At 45.2% G+C, this 23,176-nt stretch overlaps 1 protein-coding gene across 3 annotated transcripts in view; it reads left to right on the plus strand.

Moving 5' to 3' along the window:
* SEMA5A (semaphorin 5A) overlaps positions 1 to 23,176 on the plus strand; it is a 555,951-nt gene that overhangs the window by 352,053 nt on the left and 180,722 nt on the right. For all 3 annotated transcript variants that reach the window (XM_018065613.1, XM_018065612.1, XM_018065614.1), the window contains 2 exons: positions 5,402 to 5,500; positions 7,312 to 7,525. In XM_018065613.1, coding sequence (XP_017921102.1) covers positions 5,402 to 5,500; positions 7,312 to 7,525 — 313 coding nt within the window. The remainder of the gene's footprint in view (positions 1 to 5,401; positions 5,501 to 7,311; positions 7,526 to 23,176) is intronic.

Below are 23,176 nucleotides of genomic sequence, written 5' to 3' on the forward strand. Positions count from 1 at the left end.
CAAAATGATATGATAGGATTAGGAAGGGAAGAACCTAGACCATGCTGCTGGGCTGGTCCAAGGGCAGTGAGAGCAGAGGGACCTCCCAGGCTCTTCCTTTTCTTCCCCACTAGTTCCTTTCCCTTATTTACCCTCCCTGTTGCTTTGTAAAGACCTGAGCCTGCTCTGGGAACCCAGAAGGGGAGGAAATAAACCACCCCCCAGGGCTAGTCTCTGAACTCTAAGGTCACACAACCCTAGTTTCCCTGTGCTGACGCTTCCAGAGCCCAGATCAGAAAACGCTTCCATCGAGTTCCTTTGACTAAAATATAACATCTATTAGGGGGAGTGTAGTGGAATTCGGATTTTCTTAGTCGCCTGGAGCTTAGAAATAGGAATTCAATTATCTTTTGGTCTGTGCTACAGTAATATGAAAATTTTACACACAGATTGACAGTTTCCCCTCTCCCTGAAATAAAAAAGAATAAGGCAAAATGTGACATCTCAAAAATGAGAAAAATGCCAGCCATTTTGAGTGAACTCATTTTTTCCTGCCCTAAGGAAAAAAAAAAAAGAAAGTGGTCTGTACGTCTCCACATAATGCATTTTACTGTAGCAACAGGAATGTGGAGTATGGGTGAGGGGGCTGTGGCTGTGGGGGTCGTACCATCCATGCCCACTCTGTTCCCTGGATAGAACATTCCTCCACGTACTGCACGGGGGGCGGGGAAGAGAGAGGACGCATTCCCTCAAGTTTCCCAGTGTAGTTGGGACCAGCCTGAGCATCATTTCATGTGCAGCCCTTTAAGGTGACCACTGAGGGACTCGGGGTCAAGAAAACATCGCCAGATCTTTGATTCGGGCCCATTTAGCAGAGAAGGGTGGGTGGAGACTGCTAGTTCTTCGTGAGCTTTGAATTCGGTTCCACTTAAACTTTTCCAGCTCCCTTGGGAGAAAGGGGGTGACTTGGCCCGAAAGGATCTTAAACATTCCATCTACGAGAAAGGGAGGGTGAACTCTTGTGTTGTTTGCGGGGTCAAAACAGTTTTCTAATAAAATCTGTTGTCGTTCGTTATTTTTGAAACACCATTATAGAATCTGGCTTCTAGAACTATTTAGATGTGTTTGACACAAATATTATTTTAAACGTAAATAGTCAGTTCATTTGTGATCCAACAAGAGCTCTTTGTCTGCTTGGGGTCATTATGTCTAAACCAAAGTCCTTCCCACCATGACCTTTAACAGCTTTACAAAGGAAACACAGCCGATTATTAAGGGAATAAAAGAGCTCCTTTATGCACGTATTATACTTTATAATTTTCGAAAGCTTCTTGTTTGTGATCTCATCTCAGTATTTTAAACACCAAGTTCCTAGAATGATTCTGCTGGTCAGTGGGAGAGTTTGGACTAGAATCCAGTGTTCTGTGCATTGTCCCCCCGCTATATGCTATAGCTCTGCTTCCTGGTCAGACTCTGCTCCTAAACAGGTTAACTCCAGAGGAGAAAAACAAACCACCATCTTGCCTGGGAACCTGGTGATGTAGGGGGTAAACAACACTTTCATCCAAAGTGCCAATATTTAGAGACCTGCGAGTTAATCAACGAAGGCGGAACTTTACAGTACTGCCTTTATTCTGTATTCTGTATTCTTAATTGTGCCAAACATGGAAGATTCTTTCAGAGCAGGTCACACACACCAAGTTTTGGTTTAAAAATACTTTGAAAATAACTTTTTTTTAAACGAGAAACTGGGGAAAATCCAAGCAAAACAGAATGTTAAAAAAAAAAATACAAAAACAAAGAAATGGAGGGGCTGACTGGGGACACACGGGCACACAAAGCCCTTCCCAGACAGCATGGCCTTCTGGGATGAGCGGGTATTCTCAAGGGGCCTGACGACCAGAACATACTTTTTACTAATGGAGATAATTTGGTATCATCTTCCCTCACATATTTTTTCCAAGATTTTTTTTTTGATAACTCGCTGGACTTGTCCCTCCGCTCTGACATGTGTCAGTATCCAAATTATCACATCCCCAGCCATCTTTCTGGTTCTCCATCAAGTCTGTGACGGGCCTGCAAGATGGTTATTGACCTGCAGGCTTCTTTGCGCTTTTTCTTTGGGGGAGATGAAGATAAATACCACATGTGGTATCTTGATTGTTTCTCTTCCCATAATCAATGAGAGAGCCTTGCTTTTCTTCAGTGGGTCTGTAGGACTCAGCCATGAGACCACCTCTTTCAACAGAAACGATTCTCTTCTAATAACTCACCCTTGCCCCCAAGTTCATGGTGATGTGACTGTCTCTAGTGCATCAGTCTCCTGCTTAGGAAAACCAACAAAATGTTCCTCTTACATTGTGACCCAATTCTTGAAAGAGGTCTAAAAGCAGCAGCAGAAACAAACAAACTCTCACCCCCAAAAGTCTGAGCTGTTTGTAATTTTCTCTCGTTCATTATTGCAGCGTCGCTGCTGAGTCTGTTCTGTCCGCTCCAGCCAGCCAGAGTGCTCTGAGCCCTGTGTTCCCCGAGACATCTCTCTGGAGCCCCTTCATTTATGCGGTTAGGGCTGGTGTTCCCACCATGGCTGTGATCCGGTCTCTGTGCCCCTCTGCTATCAGCAGCTGTGCACCCTCCTCTATGTCCTTGGAACCAGAGCTCCCAGAGCCTGGGAAAGGAGACCGATGCGCCTTTTTGAAGTCTGGTTTTGTTCTTTCTCTTTAGAACTTTTCTTCCCTTTCCCCAGCTATAAAAACAAAGCAGAGCAGAACAGAACAAGCCTCCCCAGCTGGTGCACCTTTCTTAATCAGTTCAGTCGCTCAGTCGTGTCTGACTTTTTGTGACCCCATGGACCGCAGCACGCCAGGCCTCCCTGTCCATCACCAACTCCCGGAGTCCATCCAAACCCATGTCCACTGAGTCGGTGATGCCATCCAACCATCTCATCCTTTGTTATGCAGTTCATTTTTAATGTATTTATTTGTTTTAATTGGAGGATAATTGCTTTACCATATTGTGATGATTTCTGCCATGCATCAGTGTGAGTCAGCCACAGGCATGCGTGTGTTCCTGCCCTCCTGAACCCCCACTCCAACCCCCTCCCCATCCTACCCCTCCAGGCTGTCACAGAGCACCGGCTTTTGTCTTCTGTTTAATAGTTAATGTCCATCTTTTATTCTCTCCTTTTTTTCCTCAAAGTACTTCAGATTAGCAGCCAATGCTAATTGGTTACTATTATTGTTAATGGTAATTATTAGGTTGGAGTAGGAAATGGCAACCCACTCCAGTATTGTTGCCTGGAAAAGTCTATGGACAGAGGAGCCTGGCAGGCTACCGTCCATGGGGTCGCAATGAGTTGCCACAACTCAGCAGCTGAGCACAAACAAGGGCCCACCTTAATCCAGGTTGATCTCATCTCAAAATCCACAATCAACCTGGAGAAGGAAATGGCAACCCACTCCAGTACTCATGCCTGGAACATCCCTCAGAAGGAGAAGCCTGGTAGGCTACAGGCCATGGGGTCGCAAAATAGTTGAACACACCAGAGCGACTTCACTTTCACTTTTAGTAATATTAGGTAAATTATCTACCTTTGATATTTCACTTTATGTTTAGAAAGCAGATTCAAGTGTTTTAGCTCATCTTACATCCACAGCTAGGCCATGCTGCAGGCTGAGTTACGGCAAATCAATGTTTCTTGGAGACTGAGGTTCTGTTTCATTGAAGAGAGCATCTCTGCGCCATTTAATCCAGATCCTCCTGACTGAGGAAGCGTGTGAGTCAAACCATTGTGTCAGTTCGCAGCATCTTCTAGGTCCAGATGTTTGGTCAGTCCCCATGTCCTGTTCATCTGCTGGAGCCTGGCTTTGCCCTCTCACACCTTGCACTGTGGTCCAGGCACAGAGTGAGGAGGGGCTGACTCATGGACGTGGTTTCCTTACCTGTCTGCACTCTCCTGCCTTCACTTGCCTCCACATGGCTTCCTGATTGGTCCTTCAGTAACATACATCAGATCAGGTCAAAACCACACTCAGTGAAAATATAAACTGGCCCCTTCATGTTCCGAACACAAAGTACACTCACACTCACTGCCCAGATGCACCTGGTCCCTGCCTAGCATCCCAGCTTATGCGGCGCCTCCTCTGTTCCCAGTGAAAGCACCATGCTTTCTCCAGCACAGTCCATTCTTCATTTTGAAAATGTCTTTTCCCTTCTTCTCTCGCAAAAATCCTGCAAGTGCCAAGTGGCACCAGATCCTACTCTTCCTTTGAAACTGACTTTAGGTGTCACCTCCTCCAGGAAGCCTTCCTTCACCTCCTCCCTTCCCCTCCCCTGCCCTCTAGAATTAGCAATATGCTGTTCTCCTGTACTTCCTTAATAGAGTGTGTGGACAACTCCATGTATTTTAATTTTGTGCCAAGGGCCTCCATGCAGGCTTCCCTGGTGGCTCAGATGGTAAAGAGTCTGCCTGCAATGCAGGAGACCTGGGTTCGATCCCTGGGTATAGAAGATAGCCTGGAGAAGGGAATAGCAACCCACTCCAGTATTCTTGCTTAGGGAATTCCATAGGCCGAGGAGCCTGGTGGACTACAGTACCTGGGGACACAAAGAGTTGGACATGACTGAGCAAATTGCACACACAAGGGCCTAGATTGTGACTTCTTCCAGAGTCTCTACCACAGAGTATCTAATCAGTAAATTCTTGCTGGTTGAATGAGGAGCTTTATAACTGAATGTTCCTGTACTACGTTGACCATGCCCCAGATATATATGTATGTTTTGCAACCGTAAAAAATATTCACTCCTTTAGCATGAGCTTTCATCCCTCATTGTTTACTTGTTATAGTTGTATTTTACTTTTTTACCAAAAACTCAAGAATGTTTATATAGATTCTTGCGTACACAAAGCAGTTTAAGAACTTCATCTAAAACTTGCTTTGGTTGTAATCAGAGCTTCGCTTGTGACCCTCGTATTTGGAGAAGCATTCACCATGGTTTTTTAAGCTCCTGGGCAAGATTCCTAAACTGCTGTTTCACGAGCCGCTCTAATAGTTTCCTTTATTTGTTTTCCTACCATACGTCAAAGGCAATTTAGAGTTTGCACTGTTATCAGATACAACACAAAATGAAACCGCATTCATCAAAAGAAGACACATGCTTTGAGATTTTAACTGAACATGTATTAATCTTCACAAATATCCTCTATTGAGCAAGTGTGCAGACGAAGGTAAACTATTTAGGATTTTTGTCGTTATTTTTTGGTCAGTATCTGAGAGGAGGTTGTGTGTTGGGTTTAGTGGTCAATTAACTTTTAATTTATTGAACAGACAAGACATCTTTGTATTCACCTTCCTCTTGAGCTCAGGCCTCTTAATCCCTTTTCTTGTGTTTTCTTTTTTTGTTGTTTGTTTTTGTTTTTCAGGAAGAATGTCAGAACTACATTCGGGTACTGTTGGTGGGTGGTGACCGGTTATTCACGTGTGGGACCAACGCTTTCACGCCTGTCTGCACCAATCGCACGGTATGGCTTCATGTGGAGTTTTGATAGATTTTAATGCCAGGAAAACCCAAACAGCCTCTTAAAACACCACTTTTAAAAATGTATTGCTATTCTCCAAGGAGTTGCATTTTAATTCAAAGCACGTTTTGTCAAACTGAATAAAGACTTGATGGATTTTTTTATTACACATGTTATATAATAAGCTTGTTTAATTAAATTTAAATATTCTTTCAAGCTATTTCTACCAGCTTTGTTCTCAACAGTGACCCTAAAGATAATCCTAAACATATTTTTTTTCTTATCCTGCTTCATTGCAGACATAGTGTTAAGTATTAAAATGACCTAAAATCACAAGCAAAACAAGAAAATGCAATTTAGAATTTGGATAAGACGTGTGTTGAAAAATTAAAACAACCTAACTTTAATGGAACCCTAGGAAAAATAAAGTTATTACCCACCCTCTATCTCTTTCTTTTAACCCATCATTATGAGCAGGGAACTTTTCTGTATCCAGATCTCATTCCTATAGAATTGCAGGGTTCTCAGAGCACACATGTAGTCTTCCTAATTTGGGATATTCATTTGCTCTTCCTCAGGGAACAAGAAATGATGAAGAAATCTCATTATATTAATTTCCTGGTTACACAATTTCTCTCAAAGGCTGAATTAATCTTCCTCTTTTACTATTCATTATTTTCAAGTTAACATTCAGTTTTTGGAACTAAAGAGAGGAGGAGGATGATGATAAGAAGTGATGCTCACAGAGACAGCCCTAGTATTGTGACCTGTCCTGCAGTCCTTACAACAACCCAGTCACTTCACCCTCACATCCACCCGGCCTGGTGGTTATCCTTTGGGTCATCATTTTGTAAAGAAGAATCTAAGGCTTAAAGACTTTAAGTAGCTTACCTGGGTCTACACGTGTGATAAGGGCTTCCCTCGTAGCTCAAATGGTAAAGAATCTGCCTGCAGTGGGAGACCCGGGTTCAATCCCTGGGTTGGGAAGATCCACTGGAGAAGGAAATGGCAACCCACTCCAGTATTCTTGCTTGGAGAATCCCATGTACAGAGGAGCCTGGCGGGCTACAGTCCATGGGGTCGCAAAGAGTTGGACGTGACTGAAGCGACTAAGCACGCATGCGTAATAAAGCAGGCAGGGTATCTGAGCTGCTGCCTGACGCCTCTGCTTTCTTAGCTCTCAGGTGAGAGTAGAGAAGAATAGAGTGGAGATCCCCTCCTCCAGCCACACAGAGGACTTTTCTCATTCGGTGATGGTTCAGCTTCTCAAATGCAGGAGTCCTGCGGATTGACTGCAGGACACTAAGCTGCCTCTCGGAACATTAAGATCGAAAGCCTTGGAAATTTGAGCTCCATGGTTGCTAAATGTCCAGCCATTACCCATGAACACAGTTTGGGCTAGTCACACAACTTTAATCCACTTTTGTTGATAAACCTGTACCTAACTTCTCTTGCAGTTTGTACTTCTATAAACAGTGAAGTTGAGTTTTGTAATATAAGTGGGCAAATTTGTATTGCCTTGTGTTTTATGATTAGAAGTCATAAATGATAGTCTTACTCCATTTTTGCTGAGTATCCAACAGCCTGGGGTTCATTCTTACGGGCTGATGAGAGATTGATTGCCACATTCTCTGACAGTCCCCACAGCGTATTATTCTCATCGAATATGTGGACGTCTGGCCCATGCTATGAGCCCCAGAGAGTTTATAGTATGTGCTTCATTTGCAAGTTGGGCAGATCTGATCCATTAACAGTATTAAAGGGATTTCATGGCGGGGGGATCACTGACTTTTCTCTCTTGTCCTCACTCCTAGTTGAGTAACCTGACGGAGATCCATGACCAGATCAGTGGCATGGCACGCTGCCCCTACAGCCCCCAGCACAACTCCACAGCCCTGCTCACGGCCGGCGGGGAGCTCTATGCCGCCACAGCCATGGACTTCCCGGGACGCGATCCCGCCATTTACCGAAGCCTGGGCATCTTGCCCCCGCTCCGCACCGCGCAGTACAACTCCAAGTGGCTCAACGGTGAGTCTTACCCTCCCACCCGGCTTCCCATCTCATTGGTCTGTGATGCCCTCTTCCGTGGTGCTCAGAAGCAAGCTATCACAGTTTTCAAAATAAAACGATTTCCTCCTTTTCTAAAGGAATCAAAATGTAATTTGTTTTGTTCTTCGATGTAGAAAGGCATCAGAGGGCTCATTTCCAATTAGGAAGAGAAACGATCCTCTCAACACTGTAGGACATGGTAACATAGGGCTAATGCTGATATAAGCGTTATCAAACTTAAGCTGCTTTCTCATATTATTGTTTGAAGTTCAGGAAATCTGATGTCATGTCACTGATGTCTATAGACTAATGTGCATTCTTTCTTGACTTCTTTACTGTATCCCTAAAAAGCGAAGTTTCTAATATTGCGTGAAATTTTCAGATGACTGTGTAAAAGAACGTATTTGGCTATAGGAAGCTTGACAATTTTTTAAATTAATTTTTTTATTTTATATTGGAGTGTAGTTGATTTACAATGTTGAGTTAGCTTCAGGTATAGAACAAAGTAATTCAGTTACACATATACATATATCCATTTTTTTTTTCAGATTCTTTTCCCATATTGTTTATTACAGGGTACTGACTAGAGTTCCCTGTGCTATACAGTAGGTCCTTGAGTATCTAGTTTACAGGTGTGTGTGTGTGTGTGTGTGTGTGTGTGTGTGTGTGTGTGTGTGTGTGTGTGCGCTCAGTTGCTCAGTTTTGTATGACTCCTTGCTATCCCATGGACTGTAGCCCTCCAGGCTTCTCTGTCCATAGGATTTCCCAGGCAAGAATCCTGGAGTGGGTAGAGCTATTCCCTTCTCCAGGGGATCTTCCCATCCCAGAGCTTGAACCCTGGTCTCCTGCACTGTAGGCAGATTCTGGAATGAGTGGCCATTTCCTCCTTCAGGGGATTTTATAGATAGTAGTGTCTGTATGTTAATCCCAAACTCTTAATTTATCCCTCCTCCCACCTTTCTCCTTTGGTAACCATAAGTTTGTTTTCGAAGTCTGTGAGTCTGTTTCTGTTTTGTGAAAAAGTTCATTTGTATCTTTAGATTCCACAGGTAATTTGACCAAAAATTTTTTTAAGGTATCAAGTCTTATAACCAGGAGGTCGGGGTAGGTGTCACTGGAGTTGCTCACTTCAGTGGCTCAGGAATCAATAAGCCCCGAGTCCTTTCACCGCTGTCTCTGCCACCCACAGCCTGACAGGTGGTCCCCAGGCTGGCTCTGCTTTCAGGCGCAAATTCACAACTACCGTCCCAGGTCCTGCACTCAGACAGGACCATATCTGGGGGAGAACCGCATCCCTTGTGTCCTTTTTTAAAGACATCAGGAACTGCCAGAAGATTTCCTTCAGTCCTGGGCTAAAACCTGGTCACTTGCTCACTAAATGAGGGGAAAGTGATTCCAGCCTCCCAGACTGAAGTTAAAGTTGGCCATGTACTGAGACGTGCCCGCTGAAATCCAACCCTCTGAATATGCGTGCACTCGTGTGTGAATATGGTAATACGCTCACATGCACACACATTGGCAAACACGATGTTGTGTATAGATACATGCACCATATGTAATCCATTCCCTCAAGCCTTTGTTTGATGGTTTGCATAAAGATGAGCTCTTGTAATTGTCCTTATAATATTTACTGTTCTGAGCTTTCACATTCTACAAAGTTGTGCTGACTTCCACCAATAAAACCTCATGATGCAGATCAAAGTTTCTAGACCTCAGCACTATTGGTGTTCAGGGCCAGGTAATTCTTTGCGTCGTCCTGGTTATTGTAGGATGGTCAGCTACATCCCTGGCTTATGCCGCTTAGATACATTACGTGCCCCACCCCCTGCATCATGACAACAAAACGTTTGTTCAGAAACTTGCAAATTTTCCTCGGGAAAATTATTGCCTGTCATTGAGAAATTTTGGTTTAGAATGCTCATGTATGCTATTTAGGAGTATGGGGCTTCCCCAGGGGTCCAGTGGGTACAGAATCTGCCTGCAGTGCAGGAGACTGAGGTTCAATCCCTGGGCAGGATGAGCCCCTGGAGAAGGAAATGGCAACCCACTCCAGTATTCTTGCCTGGAGAATCCCATGGACAGAGGAGCCTGGTGGCTTACAGTCCAAAGGGTTGCAAAGAGCTGGACATGACTGAGAGACTAAGATAGCACAGGTACATACATAACAGGAGCATTTTGTAAAATAATACAGTCAAACCAGCCATCACAATTTGCCTTTAAAATACTCCCTTTTAGAGAAAAGCATATCCTCATCCAGTTTCTTCAGCAAGTTGAGTGGCTCCATGTGCTTCCAAAGGGCAACGTGAATTGTTTTCCCAAACTGAAGCAGTAACCAGCTTCCCTGTATTAACACTATTTCTGTTGAGCTGGTTTCAGCGGAACCTTTTGACTCTACAGATGGTCTTCTTTCTGCTCTACACGTTCATCTGTGTAGCTTAAAGTTCTTTCTTTTCATTTGTTGATTTTTCCTGTCCAAGTAAAATTCCAGTTAAAAATCAAAATGAGTTCTTCCACAACCATAAATATTGCATTTAGACTTTGCTGCAAGCAAAGTAAAAAGTAATTAGGAGCACAGTGTCTTTCTTTTCCCAGAAGTGACACCCTGAAGAATATCTTGGAAAAATCATTCAAATTATAGCATGAGTTATAAGCGCTGTTTCTTTGTATGTATTTCTAGGCGGATCAGGAACTCAGATTCTGCTGACCCTCTGGGTGGAACCTCTTCCATCTGCGAGTCAGGTGGGGGCCCAAGTAAGGACAGTCACTGTGGGCATGTGTGGCCCAAATCAGAGATGACGCTATCCAACTATGGACATTGCAAATCAGCCCAAATAAACATAGTTAAGCCGCCACGTGGCTCACAGGGTCATCATAACCCCCATGGCACTGAATGGCCTGCCTTCCTCAGAGAGCGATGCCCCGCCCCACCAGGAGGCCCCCAGTCCCGGGCAGAGAGCCCTGACGTCCCAGGTTCCTGTGTGTGCAGAATTCATTCCCTCTCTGTGTGTTCTTGGGGCACTTTGCTCTGTTGAACTCTGAGATATCATTTCTACCTCTCGTTGGCCCTGGTTTTCTGCTCTGATTGCTCCTCCATCCAGCATGGATTCTGGTCTGACCCCAGTTAGCTCTGCTTCCGTTGCCCCATGGAGCCTGGACATTTATTCTCACTGACCTAACTGGAGTCCACACTTGGCATCTGTTTGCACTTAGACCCGACGCCCTGTCTCTTTTCTTTCTGCCAAGCGCTGGAGTAATTGTCTTCCTTTACTGGAAGTTATTGCCTTACCTATTGTCCCTTCTTTTTTGCCATATCCTTAAATTTTTCACGCTCTGGTGATAACCATCATCTCTTAATATAAATGCTCGGATCTCCTCCCTCGTCAGTGAGATAAAAACAGAGAGACACAGTGAAATTAAAAGCACCCTTAGTTCTGCGTGTCCAGGAAGACTCCTGCTCCCTGTGTGATACTGCTTGTGTGCCTGCTCAGTCGCTTCAGTTGTGGCCAACTCTTTGCAACCCTATTGTGTGATATTAGTGACTTAGCAGCAGCAGCAGCAGCAGGGACTCATTAAATGATGCTCTTACGTTCTTCTTCTAAGTTTTCAGCTGATGGAAGATCAGGCACAGGAGTTAATCAATGATCATCAGGGAGTTGGATTTGTTTGTGATAGAGCTGAGCGAATGTACTGGAAACTCTCGGAGGTGGTACCTTAAGAAGATGCAGACCATGAGCTGCTGAATGAAGAGGTGCTGCCTTCCACATGGGGTTGGCAAGCAGCTTCCTCAGCATCAGGCTCCCATCTGGGGAAGTAAAAACCCAGCGTTTTAACTGAAGATGCAGTTTCCATAAACTCACTCAAAGGAAGTACAATCACAAGGTGTATTACTTGCAGATCCCAGAACGCGGGCACCAAGAGCTGGGAGAGGGTAGCCCTCCACTCCAGGTCACCCCAGGAGACAGGAAGCAGGGTACCAAGTGTGTGTGAACTGACAAGGTCCTTTAGGCAGAGGTCATTACCTTTTGTTGGGCTCAGTGACCATTTTAAAAGGTAAGCGATGGAGACTTTGGAGGTGGAAAGACCTGCCGGTCAAGCAGTACTCACCCCTCAGGGAGATGAATTGTCTCAGGTCTCGATTTCCTCATCTGCGAACTGGAGATAACTAGTCACTGGACCTGGAAGTTCTGATAATAAAATGAGACCATGTAGAGAAGGCAATGGCACCCCACTCCAGCACTCCTGCCTGGAACATCCCATGGACAGAGGAGCCTGGTAGGCTGCAGTCCATGGGGCCGCTAAGAGTCGGACATGACTGAGTGACTTCACTTTCACTTTTCACTTTCATGCATTGGAGAAGGAAATGGCAACCCACTCCAGTGTTCTTGCCTGGAGAGTCTCAGGGATGGGGGAGCCTGGTGGGCTGCCGTCTATGGGGTCGCACAGAGTTGGACATGACTGAAGCAACTTAGCAGCAGCAGCAGAGATAATAAATATTAGTAGCAAATAGCTGATTATAAATAGATGTAATGACTGTGAACTCCCCAGTGCCTGATACAATATCTTACTTTAGAGCCAGAGAGTAAGTACTTGTTGGCTGAGTGCACCTAGGGCTGTGGCTCCTGATTACTGACACCTACCGGCCTCCTGTCTCCTGTCTCTCCTGACTGACTGTCTGCCTCTGAGCTTTCCCCACTCCACTCTGCGCTGGCCTCTCCTGGCCATCCTGTCTTGCTGCAGCCACGTCCAAGTCCCCCAGGTACATTCCTGGCACTGCCCAATCCGTGGTACCCCCAGGTGTCAACAAGACCCAAGGTCCCTGGGAGGCCACCACTCAGCTAACAGCTGCTCACATATTATGATAAGCAGAGCTCCCATCTTTGTTTTGGACACCCCCCCCCCCCTTGTTTTTTTTTTGGCTAACATTTCTCTGTTGAGGAAGGGAAATTTTATCAGCAGGGGAGGTGTGGAGGATGGTACCTCTGAACCATGGTCAGCAGAATTTTTGATTTCAGATCCACTGTTGTGATTAAATATTCTATAGGATAATTTGCCTGTCCACAGAGGGAGTATCTTTCCATGATTGGATTAATTAAGTCATAGAGGGGACATGCATAGCGTGACCAGTGCAGCAGTCACATACATTTTTCATTTGCCTCTGCCAGTCCTGTGCCAGGTGTCTTCCTTCTCAGCCTCCAGCCAGCCAACAGCCGGATACCAACCGCCTCCATCTCCTCAGGCTGCACCTTCAGTGGCAGCTTGGACAGGAGTGGTGTTTATTTCATCTGTTTCCTAGCATTGCTGGAGCAAAGTACCACAAACTGGGTAGCTTAAAACAGAAATGTGTCTTCTCAGAGTTATGAGGTTGAGAAGCCCAAGACCAAGTTGTTGGCAGCCCATGTTCTTTATGAAGACTGCAGGGGAGGACCCTTCCTCACCTCTTTAGCTCTCAGCATCCCTTGGCTTGTGGCAGCATCACTCCAGTCTTTGCCTCTGTTCATGCGGCTTCTCCCCATGGCCCTATGTCCTCATTTGGCCATCTTTCATGTGAGAACACCAATCGTACTGGATGTGAAAGTGAAAGCCGCTCAGTTGTGCCCAACTCTTTGTGACCCCATGGACCATGCAGTCCATGGAATTCTCCAGGCCAGAATCCTGGAGTGGGTAGCCTTTCCCTTCTCCAGGGGATCTTCCCCAACCAAGGGATCAAACCCAGGTCTCCAGCATTGCAGGCAGATTCTTTACCAGCTGAGCCACAAGGGAAACCCAAGAATACTGGAGTGGGTAGCCTGTCCCTTCTCCAGCAGATCTTCCCGACCCAGGGATCGAACCAGGGTCTCCTGCATTGCAGGTGGATTCTTTACCAACTGAGCTATCAGGGTAGTCTATTGGATTAAGGGGCTACCTTATGCCAGTATGGCTTCACCTTTACGAATTACATCAGTCATGACCTTGTTTCCAAATAAGGTCACATTTATAGAAACCAGCATATCTTTGGGGGAGGGGCGGGGGGATACAATGCGACCCGTAACAGTGCCCTAAACAGGAAATACTCAAATGTTGAAATCTTAAACTTTGGTGTTGCATTTTGCAGTGACACTCTATTTCTGTGCAGCCACTAAATCCTCTGGCCACTCAGTGACCCCATATCAGCATTATCCTCTTCACTCTTGGCAAACAATGTTGCCTTCTTGTTCCCAATGGGCATCAGAAGTCATCGAGGAGGGCTCAGGGGACGGTCCTCTTTGCCCAGGGTTGAGTTGACCTGCACCTCTCTCCTCCTTCCCTGCTCCAGAGCGCTGGTGCAGAGAGTCTGTCCATTTAAGCCTCTGCTTTATCTGCTGTGCATCCGTCCTCCAGCCCACGTCTCTGGGGAAGGAGTCCCTCTCTCCTAGGCAGCATTCTGATGTGGATTTCATCTCACATATTCTCTCTCTGAATCACTCCCTCAGTGGGTAGAGAAACCCTGGCAACAATGAGCACTCTGACCCTCCAGGTCAAGAGAAGTGCAAAGGATGCTCTTCAGGACGTGAGAACATGTAGATAGACCATGAAAAGTCATGACCCTTCAGCAACCCCAGTCTCTAGGGACCCCCTATACTTCAGGGGCCCTCTTCTAGGCCAAGGGTGGCATCAAGATGACCAGGGTGATGTCCTGCCAGCCTACAGAGAGCCCTGAGGAAGGAACTGCGAAGCCTCTGATCTTCCCCTCACCCTTCCCCTTTGTTCTTGTTCAGTCATTCAGTCATGTCTGACTCTTTGCGACCCGTGGACTGTAGCACGCTAGGCTTCTGGGTCCTTCAGTATCTCCTGGAGCTTGCTCAAAGTCACGACCACTGAGTCGCTGATGCATCCAACCCTCTCATCCTCTGCTGTCCCCTTCTCCTCCTGCCTTCAGTCTTTTCCAGCATCAGAGTCTCTTCCAGTGAGTCAGCTCTTTGCATTAAAGGACTGGAGCTTCAGCATTAGTCCTTCCAGTGAATAGTCAGGGTTGATTTCCTTTAGGATGGACTGGTTGGATCTTCTTGCTGCCCCTCCCAGAGACCCAGCATCCCTTCATGGTATAGTTTCAACAACCTGTGCTGAGCAAGCTAAGTGCCCTGAGTCTAATACCAGAGTTCCAGGCACGATGTCTTCTGACACCACCAACGCTATGACTGTCCAGCAGTGGGTAGCCTCCCGCCTGCACCTTTGCAAGACCCGCGTGGTGGCCGCGCCATCGGCTATGAGCAGGGCTAATGAGGAGAGGAGAGCAAGGCTGGCTATGGCGCCTTCCTCGAGCTTCCTCTTTCCTCCCTGTGTTATCTGGCTTTTCCTTCTCTTCCGCCCTGAGTCCTCTCCTCTGCCCACATGCCTTCTAGGTGTCCTTTCAGCAGGAGCGTGCAACTCCTTGCATGTGACTCTGCCCTCCTCAATGGACTCTGTCCCACACACTGTTTATGCTTTTCTGACTTCCCCTGAGTTTTGCCTCTTCCCTAATTCCTATGATTCTGTAGCTCCAGTCACAGTTTTAGCTTCCCTGAGAATTGGTGGGTCCCTTTCATTCCTTCCTCGTGGTTGATGTGCAGGGTTGTGTTCATTGGACGACACTGGAGCTCGTGGTCCTTCTCCTGCTCAAGAACCTCTCAAGTCCCCGTTTCACCTGCAGAGAAGGTGGAGGCACCACTGGCCGGCCTCCACTGCCTGCCCTTCCTCACTCCTGCCCACCCCTTGCTCCTTCTGCTTTAACCTTTTATACGCTGTACTCTGGCCCTGGCCCTTCCTCTCTACCAGGGATCAGCATTATCTATGAAGGGCCAGAGAGGAAATACTTTATCGTTTGCACCCATATGGCCTTTGTTGCAGCTTTTCAATGCTGCCATTGAAGCATGAAAACAGACACGGCCATTGTGTAATCTATGCTGTGTGACTGCAGCCCCGAAATTATAAGATGCTTGCTCCTTGGAAGGAAAGTTATGACTAACCTAGACAGCATATTCAAAAGCAGAGACATCACTTTGACAACAAAGGTCCATCTAGTCAAGGCTACAGTTTTTCCAGTGGTCATGTATGGATATGAGAGTTGGACTGTAAAGAAAGCTGAGCGCCAAAGAATTGATGCTTTTGAACTGTGGTGTTGGAGAGGACTCTTGAGAGTCCCTTGGACTGCAAGGAGATCCAACCAGTCCAACCTAAAGAAAATCAGTTTTGAATATTCATTGGAAGGACTGATGTTGAAGCTGAAACTCCAATACTTTGGCCACCTAATGCGAAGAGGTGACTCATTTGAAAAGACCCTGATGCTGGGAAAGATTGAGGGCAGGAGGAAAAGGGGTCGACAGAAGACGAGATTGTTGGATGGCATCACCGACTCAGTGGACATGTGTTTGGTTAGACTCCAGCAGTTGGTAATGGATAGGAAGGCCTGGCGTGCTGCGGTTCATGGGGTCGCGGAGTCAGACACAATTGAGCGACTGAACTGAACTGAATACTGTGTGCTCACAAAACTTTATCTATAACCAGTGGGTAGGTCTAGCCTGTGGTCTATAGGATGCTTGCCTCTGCACTATCTGGAGAACTCTTTCCCCAAACAGTCCATGTGGCCAATGGCTTCAGTTCTATCTAGTCTTTGCTCTGATGTGGCTTCTAAATGGGACCTTGGCCCTGACCATCTTATTTGACATGACCCCCCCTCCCTGCTTCATCTGGGGCTTCTCTGGTGGCTCAGATGGTAAAGAATCAGCCTGCACTGCAAGAGACCTGGGCTTGATCCCTGAGTCAAGAAGATCCCCTGGAGAAGGGAATGGCTGCCCAGTCCAGTATTCCTGCCTGAAACCCATGGAGAGAGCCTGGCAGGCTACAGTCCAGGGGTCATAAAGTGTCGGACAAGACTGAGTGCTTGATGCTTTCACCTTCCCTCCTCCATCAAGCCCTCTTGATTCGCTTATCTGTGTTCCACTTCGATCCTCCTTCAGTACTTGTCTCCTGTCCTCCACTGGAATGAAGCTTCTCCGGTGGCCATGCTTATTTCCTTTGGCCACTGATGTATCCCAGATGCTTTCAGCATTAATGGGCTCATAGGAAGCACACAATACATCATTTTTTAACAAGTGAGTTAATAGATTAGTAGTTTACATCTTTGTTTTCCCCATCCATGAGTGTATGAATTCCTTGAGGGCAGCGTTTAGATAGGATCAGTTTTTGTGTGCTCAGCATTTCATGTAGTGCCTGAAATACAGTTGAGGCTCCATCTGTATTTGTTGAATGAGTTGGAGATAAGCACATTTCATAAGCAACAGAAATATGAATTTTGTTGTTAACAAAGAGAACATGTCATTGTTAGTTGTAACCCAGAATTTGAAACATAGAGATTTGTATATTTGAAATGGATGCAGGTCTGGACATTTAAAGAATCTTCCTTTGCCATCTCATTTCCACTCCCACTTTTAGATAGAATGTGTTTCGTCAGTTATCAAAGGCAGCATGATCGATTGGATAATGTTCTGGCAGAATTTGAAGCATTGAGTTATGTGTTTGGTCGTATAAGTTTCAAAATCAGATTTTTTTCTCTGTGCCAAAATCACTCTTAGAGCAAATTTATGTGTTTAGAGAAATACCTTAACAGCCTTAGTGCATTAAAATACTAATCATTAATAACCCTTATTAAATGATTACTGTAAAGCAGGATAATAAATGTTTCATAGTCGATGCTTAAAATAGAGAAGCTGTAAAACTTGCCTTTAAGAAACTGGTAATCAAATTGGGGAAATAGTCAACCCATGAAAAGGGGGAAAATAACATATCCAAATTAATGTTGTACAAATTGAGTGTGTGAGTTCTGAGGGAACTGCTTGCTTGCACATGGACTGAAACCTCAGAGAGAACATGAAAAAAGAATCTATCAGTGAGCTTTATGAACTCAGCATGGACATCTCCCAGGGCATAATCTCACTGGGACCCAGCACCCTGCTTCTTTTCTTTCTTGAAGACAGCATCTGTCTCTCTCCTGGGTTCTCCCACTATTTCTGAAGCTCCCCCATTCTCTGAGAGTCCAGCCTTGACCTCACTGTGAAGGAAAACACACTTGAAATCCCTAGTATCGTTTTTATGAGCTATTGTGTTTCTAGTTTAGACAACTCTTTCTGTAACCATCTCAAGCTCTCCTGGTTTGAAATACTTTATTGATGTTACCCACATATTAAATAGACTCTTTGAGGTCTTTAAAATATAAGATTAACCTCCTAGTGATTAGAGATAATTTACTTGGAGAGAGAAAAATCCCTTCTGTGCTTAACTCTAAGGAGGAATTGTTTCTGCTTATCATGAAGACAGGTGCTTTGTGGAGCTTGGCACTTCTTCCCGGGAGCAGACACCACTTCTTGGGGATGCAGACGTGGCTGGGATAGGGTGACCCTGTCGGGTTCCGTCCTGGGGACCGTGAGATCACTTTTGGCACAATCTATACAGTGCAGTCCCCAAAGGTGTAAATCGGCTGAGTTAGGCTCTCCCTGCACAGACGAGATTTGCTAAAGCAGAAAATTCATGAGTGGAGGCAGAGTTCATAGAACAAGAAAAGCAAAGACAAGTAGGGCCTGAAAATGGAGTCTGTTTGTTTTAGGAGATCTGTGGTGTTTATCAAGGAAAATAAACTTGGTAAAACCCAGAACAAAAGACATGGATGTGTAGTCTGCAGCCGAGTTTTGTGATTTTATCAGACGGCTTACAAGGGGTGTTCTTGTGAACAGTGGACTCTGTTCAGCAGTGCAGCTGGAAGACTAACCCCTGACTACTGACTCATGAAGTTTCAGCTTGTTAGGGTGATGGCATGTGGACTTAGAGCTTGGGAGCAAAGTCGTGTGACATGAGACACAGCATGACCAGATGCCATTTGCTAGTTTTCAGGCTTAATCAAGCCAATCAGAAGGCATTGTAGGCAGATGGTCTACCTTGAGGGGGATGGCTGTATCTTGGAAATAGTGTTGTAAATCAATTCTGATTATCTTTATAAAGTCAGAAAAGAGTTTAAATAAATGGCCTCCCTGCATATCATCTGCCTGTCTGTGCACCTGCTGGAGTCTCTGGTACATCCAATTATTTTTCCATGCACAAGGAGTGGTGACGATGACTATTTATAACTTGCCAGGTAGATGGGAGGCTCCATTTCTTCTGGAAATCTCCGCACAACACCCCCCCCCCCACCACCACCACAAAAGAGATGGCACTGTCTCCATTTAGAAATGAGCAAGCTGGGTCAGAGGAATCAGCCTCCTGAACCAGGGCCACATGGCTGATACATGTGTGAGCTAGTAACTGAAGACAGATCCTCCTCCCTCTGTAGGTTCCCAGCCTCCCCTTTGGTTAATTGACTTCTTGGGAAACACCAGCATCACGAGCTGCCCCCATCTCTCCTCATATGTCCAGATTTTTATGCACAAGCTACCATAGTAGAGCAATATGGATACTGTGGACATGGTGGCCGCTGTTTTCTGGACTGGTGAAAATCTGAGAAAGGAGGTGGAATGAGCTGGGGTTATTAAACCCAAGGCATAGATGTCTGTAGGATTATTTAGCAGAGCTCTTTATGTGTGCAGAAGTCTGGTAGTTGACAGGAAGGACCCAATTCTTGTGGTACTCTCTGAAAACAGTGGTGTGTTCTGTCCTGGTCCTTGAGCACTGAGTTCCTGAAAGTTGGGCAGTCACAGAATCCCTTCAGGCGAGTGTTGCAGGGTCTCCACTTGCCAATAAGGCATTTTGTCACCAAACTCAAGTTTGGCCACTTGCCCCTCAAGAATCCAATCCTGAGGGAGACGGATGTTGAGTGAAAGGAAAGATAGTTTTATTGAAGAAGTCAGAGGTCCTGGGGAGAAGGTAGACTCATGTCGCAAAGAACCAACTCCCCACTCCCCATGTTTTGCTTGGAGATTTTATAGGAAAAAGAGGAAGAGAAGGTTGCTGTGTATACGGTCAGCTCAAGGACCTTCTGCTGACTGGTGGGTGTTGAGGTAACCTAGGGTCAACATCATTGACTTTCTGGTTCCAACCCGTCTGGGGTATCTGTGCTTGTGGGAAGCCTACAGTTAACTTTTCCCACTTGGCAGGCGTTTTAGTATCTGCAAGACAGCACAAAAGGTGTATCTGAGAATATTATCTCTAGCCCTGGAGGAGGAACTAAAGGTCTTTGACTTTGCCTAATGGCTAAACTGTTATTTTGTCTGCTTAACTGTTTTCCTTTGCTTCTGCATCTTCTCATTTCTCTGATTAAGCTTATTTTTTGGCTTTTTTTTTTTTTTCTTTTACTGACAAGAGGCAGGCAGAGGACATGTGAGTGGAGGGCCTGTTCTGGAAGGCCCCGTAGGATCCTGCTCAGTTACATTTTGGACTTCAGATTACATGTTTTCAGACAGAATACTTGAATCCCACCCTTTCTCTCCCCACCAAAATATTATGAGGCCAGAGGCACCAACTGTATACACTAAGACATATAGATACCTGCATTTAAAAAAAAAAATCTGCACAAAGAAGATACGTCCCATTATAGAGAACACATATACTATTTAGAAATTTGTTGGTACTTATGGAACCACTCAGGACAATGCCTTGATGTTCATTGTCCAGAAATCAGCAGTCTCCTGATGACAGTCCTGGGTCACTCCTCACTCCTGGCATGATTATTAACGTTGCTCCTCTCTCTCTCAAAAAATCTCCAGTTCAGATCATAAATCATACTGTCGTCCTGTTTATCAGATACTCAATTCTCTGTGTTTCAGTAATTTTGCCTGCATAATACTCTACTAAACTTCTTGTTGTCCCAATTTTCACTAAATAATGTTGGAACCTAGAATCTCTTCCAATCAACTTTTGCATGTTTTCTTTTGTGTTTAAGAAATATTTTACAGGCACTAAATTATTCCTAAGATCTTTGAATTAAAGTTAATACTCCAATTTAAAAACTTTTTAGGTTTTACAGGCCTGCAGGTTAAATGATTGATTCCTAAAAGAAGTAATCTGTATATTTAAAATATTAATATAATCAAGAAAAAATGAACATGATCAACAGAAGCTTTGAAAGTGTGAGAAATACGTAATCATGAAATTACTTATGCCTAGTTGAGCCCAGGGTTATATGATTTAGTCAGATCGTACAGGGGACTGGAAAGGCTGTCAGAGGCTTCGAATGGAGTGAGCAAGCAGGGTAGAGCAGGATATCTCTGGCCCTGGGAGCTAGAACAGGTAGGCAGTAGCCAGTTGGGGGAGGTCCTGTAGACACTGAGAGAGGGAGAGTGCTGGGTGAGTCTGGACTCCTAGAGTACATGCTGGTGAACAGGCAGCCGTTCTCATTCGGGAAGAGACAGCACGTGTCTCTGTGCTACACGTTGCTCCTGCTCGAATCCGAAATCTATGTAAATAACACATTTTCAACAGATCGCATTCCCCATGAAGAAGAAAGGAATCAAGTTTGCTGGAACCACAATTCTAGTTCTTCTGTGATGTTTCTTTCTGCCAGATTCTCAGTGAGTGAAGGACCTGGGGTTCTGAGGCTCATGTTATGATGTCGGTGATCTCTAAGGACATATTGAGACTATATCCCACCCTGACCTTCGCCTGACGACCGCCGCACACACAGGAATTTGGGGCATCAGCTTTCTCTGCAACTCTTCAGCATCTCCCCAGTGGCGGCTGAATTGCAGACTTCTCTCTGTGAATCTCTGTCTTGGCCTGGCCTTCTGTGCCAACACTAGCTTCCTTCCATTCTTGATCACCCTTAGGATCTTCTCCTGAGCTACTTTCCATCCTGGGTGTGGCCTGGGGCCCAGTCCCAGCCTAAGCATCTGCCTTTTCCCTGCTCCCCTCCCTCTGATTCTTGAATTCACCTCGATGCCCTTGGCCCCCAGTGTCCTCCTCCTCATTGTGCTGACTCGTTGGTCTGTGTCTTGTTGGTTGGTTCACACTGGCCTTGAAGGTGTGGGCTGTGGGATGCCCAGGGCCCAGGAGAGTGGGACAGCCCCATAGCAGGTGGTAAGGAAGTGCCTGAGGATGGAGGCACTGTAGCTGGAGTCCAAGGCTCCATCTCTAGCACAGACCCTCCACTGTGTTTGGTTCCAGATCTGCTGAAAGGAACACACACCCACATTTGATATACAGAATGCAGATATTATGAAGTATGAGAGCTTGTTAAATAAATAAGGGCTTCCCAGGGTGGCGCTAGTGGTAAAGAATCCATCTGCCAGTGCAAGAGACGCAAGAGTCATGGATTCTATCCCTGGGTCAGGAAGATCCTCTAGAGTAGGAAATGGCAGCCCACGCAAGTATTCGTGCTTGGAGAGCCCCACGGGCAGAGAAACCTGGTGGGTTGCTGTCCATGGGGTAGCAAAGAGTCAGACAGGAGTGAGCGTGAGCACACGCAAGTAAATACTGATGATATGTTTAACAACATGTCCACTGCTATTATTTGTCTTTTGTATATATTTATCATTAATTTATATATGTGTATAATATTTATACATATGTATAAATATGCATATATGTAAATGGTGATCTATAGTTTGATGATTAGCAACCAAGTGATAGGCACGTGGCAGGCATCACGTTTGACTTTTCACAATGATACTTTTGTTGTGTTGTTCAGGCACTAAGTCATGTCCAACACAATGATACTAAGTATCAGGTATTGTTATCACCATTCTAAGGGGCTTCTCAGGTGGCTCAGTGGGTAAAGAATCTTCCTGCAAAGCAGGAGATGCAGGCAGGCAAGAGTTTGATCCCCAGGTTGGGAAGATCCCCTGGAGGAGGGCATGGCAACCCACTCCAGTATCCTTGCCTGGAGAATCCCCTGGACAGAGGAGCCTGGTGGGCTCCAGTCCAGAGGGTCACAGAGAATCAGACACGACTGAGCGCACATTCTCAATGGGGGAAACTGAGAACTTGTGCTGTTACATAATCTGGCCAAGTTCTTACTGCCAGTAGGTGGAAGTATTGAGCCATATATACATACACCTCAATCCTATACATGTGTATGTTACACACTCAAAACATACACACACAGACATGTATATCAATCCATCTATCTGTGTCTACTGATCTATCGATCGATCTATCTAGTCTTTTCCTAGAAATCTTAAGGCAAGAATTTTAGTATGTCAATGTCTTTTAAACCACTTTTTACTTAATTAAATTTTAGTTTAATTATCCAATCCTGATAAACACATAGATGAAGTTAGTTTTATTTTGGAACCCTCTGCTGCACATTTCCATGTAGCTGTGATAGGGAAACAATCTTCCAAATAAAGAGAGGACCTGAAAATCTAGGAATATGCACAGAAATGATTTAGGTGGTGACTGATATCAAAAAATTATAGAACTGAAACCTCTGTCTCACTGAACGTCATGTCTAAATATTGTTTCCATTAGCTCCTTTATTTTTGTGAAATGGCTGGCTACTTTAGGAACTCAACCTGTCTTTATTTATATTTCTCAAATTCTGATCACCTTTAATATATGCATGTTTGATTACTCATTTTCATTATGTGAAGTCTACTTGTTGTTGTTCAGTCACTAAGTCGTGTCCGACTCTTTGTGACCCCGTGGACTTCAGCGTGCCTGGCTCCTCTTTGTCCCACTATCTTTGGGAATTTGCTCAAATCCATGTCCATTGAG

The sequence above is a fragment of the Capra hircus genome, chromosome 20 (genome assembly GCF_001704415.2).
Source record: "Capra hircus breed San Clemente chromosome 20, ASM170441v1, whole genome shotgun sequence".
Taxonomy (NCBI): Eukaryota; Metazoa; Chordata; class Mammalia; order Artiodactyla; family Bovidae; genus Capra; species Capra hircus.